The 11,667-nt window shown below is 39.7% G+C and overlaps 1 protein-coding gene across 1 annotated transcript in view; it reads right to left on the bottom strand.

Moving 5' to 3' along the window:
* Nucleotides 1–9,094: 9,094 nt before the first annotated feature.
* The window catches only part of C29H8orf34 (chromosome 29 C8orf34 homolog), a 238,145-nt gene continuing 235,572 nt past the window's right edge, over nt 9,095–11,667 (bottom strand). Inside the window, 1 exon segment of the mRNA XM_014566909.2 lies at nt 9,095–9,217. Coding sequence (XP_014422395.2) covers nt 9,135–9,217 — 83 coding nt within the window. The 3' untranslated portion in view covers nt 9,095–9,134.

Raw genomic sequence — 11,667 nt, 5'->3', positions numbered from 1 at the left:
ATTATTTGAAATCATAAAAAAAATTAGAATAAGTCAAGGTAAGCCATTTTAGATGGATATTCTCATCTACTTTATGAATGCACCTTAGTCACATCAACTTTTCTCAAAGAACAACCAGTAATTTCTTTAAAAACAGGATCCTGATCAATCACACTTGCTCTAAGCTCAGGAATGCCTGCAAAGGCTAGGCTAGCATCACCTAGAACTGCATTTTTTGAAGCCATCATCTTCTGCAAGGAGAGAATTTGATCTAGTGTTATTCAAAATAAGGCATATTGTGCTATGAGCAACAAGTAAACCCCAAACCTCCCAGGCTGAAAAAGGTTTATTTTTCACTCATGTTACCTGTTAACACAGGTCAGCAGGAACTCTGCACATCATCATGAACCCAAACATCTTTAGACTTTGCTGTCTCAATGTAAAACATCCAGAATCACTGAAGCAGAAAAAAAAAAAAAAAAGAAAGAAAAGAAAAAAGGGGACTGTGGAGAACTACATCTCTACTAAATGCCTTGGGCTGGAAATTGTCCAAATCCCATCCACTGCTGACCCACTGGTCAGAATCAGTCATGCAAACCTGCCTAACTGCCTCGGGCTGGGAAATTCTTCACACACCCAGGAAGAAGATGTGAGATTAGAGAGGATGAGCAATACTAACCTCTCTCACAGACCCACGGAAAGACACTTCCCAGCAAGTTCAAACAGGAAGTATCCAAAAGATGCTAAAACCTGCCTCATAACTTACTCAAGATACAGACACGGTTGTTTTCCACAATGAAACGCAAATGTCCACAGCTCAGTTTAAGCCCCTGAGAATACGATCCTGATCCTGCTCTAAGGAATTTTTCCTGTATAAGCTGGTGATCGTCACCTAAAAAGTTTTGCAAAATATGGTAATAAAATCTCCACAAGCACAATAGTTCCCCTCTCCCTCGGGAGCCAGGTGGTAAGCCTGGGGCGGCCATTCAGTCTCATGCCTGTGGTTTATAAAGGGCCCTGCAGGCGCAGCTGTAACCGGCTGGGCTGGAAGCTACAGGTCCCCCAGCGTGGTGGCCAGCTCTCTCAGAGTCTCCGTTTTTAAGCCATCTGTAGGCCATCTCCCCCGAGAAGCCACGTCCACTGCAAAGTCCTTCACCCCCCCTTGCCATGATGGCAAGGCAGCTTTTAGGAGACAATTACTGTGACTCTGCTGGATGGTTTTCAGACACTGGGTCATGTTACTATTGTCATTTTGCACGTAGCACTCAGGGATCTTTAGACACATTTAAAATGATTAAAATAATGAGAAGTGTTGTTAAATCACAGCTTCCACTTATATCCAAATCCACTTAGGTTGGCTTTGCGTGGAGATGGGGTCTATAAACATCAGACTCAAAAGAGACAAGAAGGTGTCACAGACTTTTTTTTTAAAAAACAAACAATAGTGGTACGAGGGCCAAAAGCAAGTTGAAAAACCAAAAAATATTATCAGTATAGGCAAAACACAATTTACAGCCAGACAGCTCTGTCCCTAGGACCGAGGAAAATGACAGATCCCTCGAAGGAGTGCCTTACAAGACTGAGTTCAGCAGCTGGTGATGGTTATTTTCCTTATAACCAGCTAAAAACTTGTGTTTAATTACTCTGAAGAAAAAAAGGAAGATAAAAACATTGCAGCAAGAAAGAGTCATAACAGCTTTATTTCAGAGGGTTAAAAATTTAAACTCCTGGGAAAAAAAGCTACCTTAATCATTTTTCTCTTTATATATCATCAAGAATTATGGAAAATGCTGTAGGTAAGTCCTTGTGCTTTTGACTAAAGAGAGAAGTATGTCAACTGGGTCAAAATTAAGTGGTTAATGTATTTAAAAAAATTAAAATTCTGAGTGTCTACAAAACAACAACAACAATGTTGCAGCAGGACTTATTCTTAAGTCTTTTCCTAAAGAATCTGGTTGTCTCTTCATCACTATTAACCAAAGAAGAAGGGATTATCAAGGTAACTCTCTCACACCCTGACTAAAAAGATTCCAAATCGGCAATGCCTTAGTTTTCCTTCCTAAATATGGGAAAGCGTGTTCTTTACATTCCGCCCCCCGCACCTGCCCCCACCCCCACTCCCACGGAGCTGCTTGTTATCCCGTCCATGCACAGGAAGCTTCCACAGTCTCATTAGACGAGACTACTAAACGTTGTTCCACAAATAGTCCATGCTGGTCTCTCCCCCTGAAACCCAGCTGTGCTTACAGGAACTGGGGACCTCGAAGTGCATTGATTTTGACCTTCTGCTTCCTAGAAACAGCGTGTAGGCCACCCACTCTGTCCAGTGTACATAAAATCTTTACTCTTGAAATCACTTTTTTCGTCCCTTAAGTGCTGGGTGGGGGTGTTCCTGCAGCTTCTGCTCTGTTTTCACTGCACGCGCTTTCCTTGGGTGATGCCAGCTACTGCACTGATCTCTGCTCTGCTCTGTTTGATTATCTTTATGTTGCTGATGCTCAAAGTCTTGGCGAGGTCCCCAGTCTCTTTAAGTTAGACATGTCCCCAACTGAACTCAACATCTTCCCCTCATTCTAAACATTTCACTACCAGAAATCTTGGTGGAGATTCTTGGCCAGAAATCTTGGCCATTATGTGCAATTCCTCCCACTCATCTTTAATCATCAACTGTCTGAATTCCTCTTGTGTCTGTGCACATGTCTGTCTCCCACGTTGATTACTGAAAGAGTGTCCTAGGCATTCTCTCAGTCTCCAGTCTTGTCCCTTGACAATCCACTTCCTACACTGAAGTCAAGTGTTGTCTTTCTAAAATGGAAATCTTACTATCCACCTGCTCAAAGTCTTCCATGTTTCTTGCTCTTCCTTCGAATGGGATACATCTTGTACTACCCTGTACAGTTTGGCTGCTACTAACTTCTCATCAGCATCAACTGACAATACTGTGCATCCCCTACACTCCAGAAATACTCAGCTGTTCACTTCACCTGGTACACCACACTCTTCCTTGTCTCTGAATCTTTACACATGCTACTTTCTCAAAATATTCTTCAACTCCTTTTTCCATTAGTACCCCCTAATTCTCCTCAACCTCCTCCAGTTTCACCTGAATCACTTTCCCTTGCCCTTTAGATTGCAGGTTAACCAAAGCCCAAGAGTCCTTATCTTCAGTGTCGATTAGATGTTCCTCCTTAGCATCCTGTAGTTCACGCTTAAGCTCTGCTACAAATCACTATTTCTTTTCATGTTGTGTTCATACTAGCCACCTAGCTCCATGAATGCAAGGACAATGTCTTTCCCAACACTGTTGTCCCTTGGTCTAATGTGGTATTACATGCATAGTGAACTTTGACCAATACTTGTTGAATAAGCCTTATATGAAGCAGGGAAGGGGGAGTTGATATTCTCAGAGACCTGTGGAAGAGCCATCCCTTTCCTAAAGAAAGGAAGTGAAGTAATGGTCAACTCGCACAACATTGTCCTGAGGTCGATGTGATACTTAGTAGGGTGACTGTCTCCAGGAAAAGGCCAGTGAGCAAGAGGAGGACAGAAACTGACCAAGTGACGGCTGGAAGAAAGGATGGCTCAGATAAAGGCATTAGGGGTGACAGGTTTTAAAGAAAGACTCCCAACTGGAAGAACATTTGTATCCTCAGTTGAACATTTTTGAAAGTATTCTTCATAGTAAGGATTTTTAAATAGAGGGGTGCTCTGGTCCCATAAACTTACTCTCTTGCCTTCTCTCTTTTCTGCTCAAAAAATATACTATTTTCCATAGGTAAAACATTATCTCACATACATCTCAGCAATGTTCTCCTAGAACAGTCTACCTAAGCAATAGAAATAAAAGCAAAAAAACCCAAATAGGACCTAATTAAACTTACAAGTTTTTGCACAGCAAAGGAAACCATAAGCAAAACAAAATGGCAACCTATGGAATGGGAGAAAATATTTGCAGAAGATGAGACTGACAAGGGCTTGATTTCCAGAACATATAAACAGCTCATATGACTTAATAAGAAAAAAAAAAAACCCAATCCAAAAATAGGCAGAAGACCTAAACAAGCAATGCTCCAGTGAAGACATACGAATGACCAATAGGCACATGAAAAAATGCTCAATATCACTAATTGTCAGAGAAATGCAAATCAAAACTACAATGAGGTATCACCTCACACCAGTCAGAATGGCCATCATTCAAAAGTCCACAAATGATAAATGCTGGAGAGGCTGTGGAGAAAAGGGAACTCTCCTACATTGTTGGTGGGAATGCAGTTTAGTGCAGCCATTATGGGAAACAGTATGGAGATTCCTTAAAAGGACTAAAAACAGACTTACCATACGACCCAGCAATCCCACTCCTGGGCATATATCCAGAGGGAACCTTAATTCAACAAGACACCTGCACCCCAATGTTCACAGCAGCACTATTTACAATAGCCAAGACATGGAAACAACTTAAATGCCCATCGACAGATGACTGGATAAAGAAATTGTGGTATATTTATACAATGGAATACTATTCAGCTATAAAAAATGAGAAAATGCCATTTGCAGCAAAATGGATGGCCCTGGAGAATATCATTCTAAGTGAAGTAAGCCAGAAAGAGAAAGAAAAATACCATGTGATATCACTCATATGTGGAATCTAAAAAAAAAAAATAGACAAATGAACTTATACATAAAACAGAAACAGACTCACAGACATAGAATACAGACTTGTGGTTGCCATGGGGAAGAGGGGTGGGAAGGGATAACCTGGGAGTTCGAGATTTATGGATACTGACTGGTATATACAAACTAGACAAACAAGTTTATACTGTATAGCACAGGGAAATATATTCAATGTCTTGTAGTAGCTTACAGTGAAAAAGAATATGAAAATGAATATATGTATATCCATATATGACTGAAGCATTGTGCTGTAACCAGAAATTGATGCAACACTGTAAACTGACTATACCTCAATAAAAAAATACATATACTGTTTTATAAGCCTTTAATTTGTTTTTATCCATAAAAAAATAACTTAAGAAAATTAGTCTCATGAGTTTCTATGGACACAAAAATGTTAATGTAAGAAAGTTTATTATATTATTTGATTTAGGACTATGACTTCATTCATACAGTCAGAAGTTCTTTGTTTATTCTTCAGCCATGTTCTGGCCTTTAATATTTGTTTCTTTGACATTTATACAGGCAGTTTTATAATTTAACTATATGCCTTAAAGGTCCAGAAAGTAAACTTACAGTAAGACAAATAAGATAAAACAGATAGTAATGTACGCAATAGATTTACTTAGTTCCATTCATATAGCATCAATGCATCACACATTCCAAAAGCAAGCATCTGTCAAATTTAAAATGGATCATCTTAATTGGGTTCAATAATTGGATACATGGTCAAACAATTTTCATTGCATATGGTTTGGGGCATGCATTTCATTCCTTATTGGTCTGCTTTTTTTGAATTAACATGTCAATTATGTGCGTTGATAGGAACGGGGAAGATAACCAGAGGAAGGAGCAGTGGTGGAAAATATGCCTCTTGCTGCTGCAGAGAACACACATGGCAGGTGAAGACCAAAGAGCTAACTCCCAGAGAGACCTACATGGCACATTTTGGCACATGTGAGTAAGTATAATGTTTATTAGTCTAAAAAATGAGAAAATACTATAAAAATATAAGAAGTAGAAAACCCTAGACAAGTTAAAATACAGAAAAAATTTTAAGCCAAGTTATTTGAATCAGGCAATATTTAATGTATCAAAGAGTAATCTTAATAGCTTGGTATAAAGTAATCTAAACCCAGGACACTAACCACGTCAAAAGGCAGCAGGCATCCTGGCCAAGCCAGAATCCTTTGCCAGGGTTAGTGTTCTCTGATGACACACTTAGGCACCCCCCAGTTACAAGAGTACTGATTTTATTACTGATATTATAAAAATAACCACTCTCTAAGTGATTACATGTAGTAAATAAAATTAGAACTATACATAAGTATTTGAATAATTGCAATCTCTTTAAGGACCACTTGCAACTTCTGCCTGCTTCACAGACCTGCGGGGGAGAAACAAAATAAAAGAAGATGTGCTTAATGATATGTCTGTAGAGCAGTGTATTAAAAAGAAAGATTGGGATTTTAATGCTTTCCTAGACTCCATATGAACTTTTACAGTGGCAGTGCCTGCAGGGTAGCACCTCTATTAACCTCATTTTACCGCCATTGTGTCAATTTCTGGTGTCTGTGCAAAATATTTTTTTGCATATATAATATGTAGAAATATCTTGAGCTGTTAAAATAGATTGACTTCTCTCCAAATATGGCCAGTGAGAAATACCTGCAAGGTGTGTACACAATTACTCTCCTGGAAGGAATCATGAAAACTGAATTTAGAAAACTAGAGTGGCGTCAGGTGTTAGGGTGCCCACGTGCTACTTCAGCCCTGGAACTGTCTGTCCACAGTGCTTGACTGGAAAGAAGTTCTTGACTTTTTCCTAGAAGAACAGGACTGGGACAGCAAGCAGATAGGTCTGTGCTTCGAGCATACTTTATTTTACATTTTTTTTCTGCTTTGTGCCTTAGTTACATTTAATATTTCTGATTCACCCACTAGACCATAAACACCTTAAAAGAAGCATACCAATCTCCAGATTTCTCACAGGACCTGAAAATAGTTTGCAGTGCTTGCTCAGTAAGTCGTTGTTTGATGGGAGAGAGAGAAAGGCAGAAGGGAGGAAGGGAGATGGTGAAGACGGGAGTTGGGTTATTTGTACAAATACTTCTCCCTTATCTGGGAGGCGAGACTTAACCCAACCAGCTCCGGCTGACTCCTCTATCTGGCTCAGTCCCTCAGGCCTTAAACAGCACTTTCTCTGGGCCCTCTGACTGCTTTCAAGAGGGGATTCTTCTGCTGTGTACTCTTGTCTCATCCTAATGCTGGCATAGCAATCAGCAGCAGCACTGGATGTAAAGAACGTTCAATGTGTGACTTCATCACCCAGGAAGCTGGTGTCACCCACGACAGCGATGTGTTTTTTCTTGGCATAGTTCCTGATTCATCGTCAGCCTTTATTTCAGATAAATCCATGAATGATTTACTCATGAGATCTCAGGTTGAAGGGCAGTACGCCTATATGTCACACAAAGAACATTTGAAGGACTAAGGAAGAACCACATGATCTTCGTGTTCCTGCAATGGTAGGGTTATTCTCTAGAAGAGATACAATTTTTGTGTGTGATACAAAAGGACAGAACCAGAGAGAAGGCAGCTACGGGGATTCAGATTTTGGAGCAAACAGGAGAGTAATTTCTTTTAAAGTAGTTTCTAAACATTACAACTTAAATACATAGGTTGTTTGTTTTTGGTCACCATGCTGTAAATTACATCCTCATGACTTATTTATGTTACAACTGGAAGTCTGTACCTTTGACCATCTTCATCCATTCTGCTTACCCACTGCCTCTGGCAGCCACCAAGCTGTTCTCTGTAAATATAAGCTTGGTGTTTTGTTGTGTTTAGATTCCACATAAAAGTGACATCATATAGAATTTTGTTTTTCTCTGTCTGACTAATTAAACTTAGCATAATGACCTCAAGGTCTGTCCATGTTATTGTAAATGGCAAGATTTCATCATTTTTTATGGCTCAGTAATATTCTAGTGTGTGTGTGTGTGTGTGTGTGTGTGTGTGTGTGTGTGTGTGTGTACACCACATTTTATTTATCTATTCATCCCTTGATGGACACCTGGGTTTTTCCATATCTTGGCAATTGTAAACAACGCTTCAATGAACATGGGGGTACATATAGCTTTTCAAGACATTTTTTGTTTGTAACCACCCAGACAGTATTGTGCAGATGCAAATACAGCTGAGCCTTGAACAACATGGGTTTGAACTGTGCAGGTCCATTTACATGTGGATTTTCTTCCCAATAAATATGTTCTATACAATCCACAGTTGACTCAATTCACAAATGTGAAACCACAGGTACAGAGAGTTGACTGTGAGGTAATATATGGATTTCCAACTATGTGGAGAATGGGTACCTTAACCCCCACATTGTTCAAGGGTCAAGTGTATACAACTGTGAATGTGTTTATGCATTTATATATAACAAAAAATGAATTACATCTAATATACTGTCTTGTGACTCACTTTTTAAATGTAACAATATTCTAAAAATGTTTCCACACCAGAATATATATAGACATAGAAGATAAATAGGTGGATCCAGTTAATATCAGTACAAATCTATGTATATATCCCATTAATAGCTATCTCATTCTTCATAATAGATGCACAGTATTCCATTATATAGATTGCTATTTTTTTTTAATCAATCCTCCTTTTTTGGTCATTAGGTTGTTTCCACTTTTTACATTTTCCATGTTTTATTATAAGACAGTTTCCAAGTTTTATTATAAAACATATGCAATGAACATAATAATATTCTGATAACTACACAGTAGTGCATTGCAGAAAGTATTTCCTTAGGTGATTCCTTAATGCAAAATTATTGAGTCAATGAGCAATTAGAGCAGAGCACGGGAGGGGTGTACCTCCCATTACTCAAGATGTTCACATAGAAGCTGGTTAATCATTTGATAGGGGTATTGCAAAGAAGAGATGAGCATTAGATGGAAAGAGAAGTAGATAATTCTAAAATTCTTTCTCATCTTGATATTTTGTGATTCTCTGAATGCTGTGGACAAACTCAACCCTTTCCTTCCCTCTGTAACACACTTGAGAGAAAATGCTGAGCATTGTTCATCTTTATGTAGCCAGTTCATAGAACAGCCTCATGTCGTGGATGTGAAACTGTTCTGAGACGCTGTATCTCCAAGATACATTTAACGGTGTCATAGAGTCCACGGTCCGCACAATGGGGGTGTAGGTTTTCATCTCACGTATATCTAAACATGATTTTCCTGCCAGGGAGTAGGGGTTTCAAATCCCACTTCCTCAGCATTGGAGAACACAGATTCACTGAGCAGCCTGAGATCCACAGAACATCACAAAAGAAAGAGAAAACACCATGCAGAGTCATTGGAGGAAAATCCTTTTCTCGTTGTAGGTCATGAGGACTATGTATTTTTTTAAAAAATCAGAACTTTCGAGTAGCTGTGAATGGTGCCCGTCACCTGACATTGATACTAAGTGCCCTGAGCAAACGTACCAGAGTAGACCAGTGCGGGACAAGAAGAACATGGAACACAAAGGAGAAGATCAGCAGAACCTGCACAATGAAAGAAGAAGAGGTAATATGCCGGACTAGGGGAAACAAACAGCCCATTAAACACGAGTTCCTTCTGGTCTGACCAATTTTTAGAGAGGATTAACTGAAATTAACACCAGAACGACATTCAGAATATACAGTGACTACAGTTACGCATAAGTTCACGGTTTAATAGTGTGTATATTCTCATTTCATAATTCAGTCATTTTCAATGTGAACTTTTTCTGATTTTAAATAAGGACTAGGGCAAAATCCCCCTCCAGATATGTATGTGGACTGAAGGATGATCCCACCTGAATCACTGTCATAATTCTTTCAGCCAGCATGGGTTAGGCAGAGAGCTACAGAGAGCTACCCTAACACAGCTTCTTCAGGACTGGATAGATACACGTCACAGTATTGTGGTGCTGTGATCATCACAAAATTATTACCATGTTTACCTGAAGAAGTGCATATTTACACACACACACTATCTTTTTAATGCCTTGCACGTAATATTGTACGCTAATATTAAGTCCTCTGAATGCATCCGAGGCAGAAGAGCAGTTCCTAGTAGGACAAGGGGAGGTGAGCATTCTAGTTTAAAAGAGCGGAGAAGTAAACAGAAGATCAAAGAAAGTGAAATAAAGGCATCAAGGGAGATAAGCTTTCACATTTCTTGGAGAGAAAGGAAATAGATTAAGTCTTAAGTTTTCCAAGGCAGATCTTGGAATGCTGGTCCTGCAAGGTGTTAATATAGATGATCCACAAACAAATAGTTCCTTGATCAAAGACTTTTGGACAAAATACCATCTGCCTTTTGGAAGATCAAAATACACACCAGCATATTAAAGGCTCTTTGAAGTCTTATAATAAAGGGAAACTACTCAACCTGATATTTATCCAAGTTATTTGATAATAGATTTCCAGGTAACTCACTTTTTAAAGTTCTCTAGGGATACACTGGTTGAACACGGCTTCAGCGAGAGTGAAAGAGGCATGCCAATGCAACTGCCGCTTCTTGTAATTCAGCAGCAAAATAGTAATAAAAAAAAAAAAAGCACGAGTTTTGTACTCAGATAGGCCTGAGGTCAAATTCTGGCCCCATTTCTTTTTATACATGTGACCTTGAGCAAGTCGTCATCGCTCAGCATCCTCCACAGAGTGGGGTTTATAAGGGGAACATCTTTGGAAATAACATTAAGCAGTGAGTATTTGACAATTTTAGAGAATTCAAATTTAGATGAATAGGAACTACAAGAGACATGTGAATTCAAGGTGGGGCTTGCTTATGGAGAGTTGATGGTGAAGAAACCTGGAGAACTTGGCAAATGTGGAGAAATCTTACACATACAGGGGCTTTGAATAAAATAAGGATGCATTCATGTCTGAATGTTCTTTACCACCCAAAGATATGAGAGGTGCTGGCAAGAGAGCAGTTGAATTATGCTCTATGTTAATAGTTCCCTTAAGTTTTAAGTGTATCAGAATCACCTGGAAGGCTTTTAAAACACAGATTGCTGGAGTCCACCATCGGAGTCTCTGACTTAGTAGATGTGGGGTGGGGCCCAAGGAAACCGCCAAGTTCCCGAGAGGTGCTTGCTGCCGTTTGTGGACCACGCTCTGAACACCACTGTTCTGCGCAGCATGGACGTTAGGGTGAAGGATGAAGCCAGCTGTGGTCTGGCAAACTTGAAGAAAAAGGAGTAGTGGTGCCTGGATACCAAAGTAAGACTGAAGTGTGGGTTTAGTAGGAAATAGAGAATCTGAAAGGTAGAAGGTTTGGGACAGAGAGTACATTATAGCAATCTGAGATCTCAGAGTTGGATGCTATTTCACATTTGACAAGAAAAAACATTACACTGCCTTACAAGAGCCCTAGATTTGAGAAGACCAAGGAATTATAATAGTAGGACATTGGGAAAATCCCCAAATGAAACTTAAAGTTTCCTAAAGACAAGAGTGTGGCAGAGGGGAAAGCAGCGACCCAAATGTCAGCACCCCATACGAAAGAACAGAAGTGATTAGCGAGATTACAGTGACAAAGAAAGACACAGGACACCAGGACAAATGACAGGAGCCTAAAGAGAAGGGGAATTCCAGGTAGAAGATTAATGACACCATGCTGTGATGGAAAGCAGCAGCTTCCCCTGGTGAAGGCTAAAAAGGGAAGCGGTGTCTTCTAGGAATCATTTGAAATGGGGCAAAAAAAAAAAAAAAGGCATGGGGAGGGTTCTTTGAATAGCATTGAAGAATGATCAGTTTGCAAATCGAATTCCTGTTTCATAGACCACAGTGGAAAGATCTGGGAAATATGTCAGCAGTGGTTAAGAATACAAATACACAAGAAGATTTTAGTTTGATAGGGGCAGCGGAGCAAGGCAGACGGCCAAGGACAACAGGAACGAAAGACAGCAGTAACTGATCGCACGTTTCTGAACTGAACTTCAGCACAACGTCCCTGTGTGACA

Source organism: Camelus ferus, chromosome 29, assembly GCF_009834535.1.
Source record: "Camelus ferus isolate YT-003-E chromosome 29, BCGSAC_Cfer_1.0, whole genome shotgun sequence".
NCBI lineage: Eukaryota > Metazoa > Chordata > Mammalia > Artiodactyla > Camelidae > Camelus > Camelus ferus.
The sequence above is the reverse complement of the archived record's forward strand: the minus strand, read 5'-3'. Positions and strand labels throughout refer to the sequence as shown.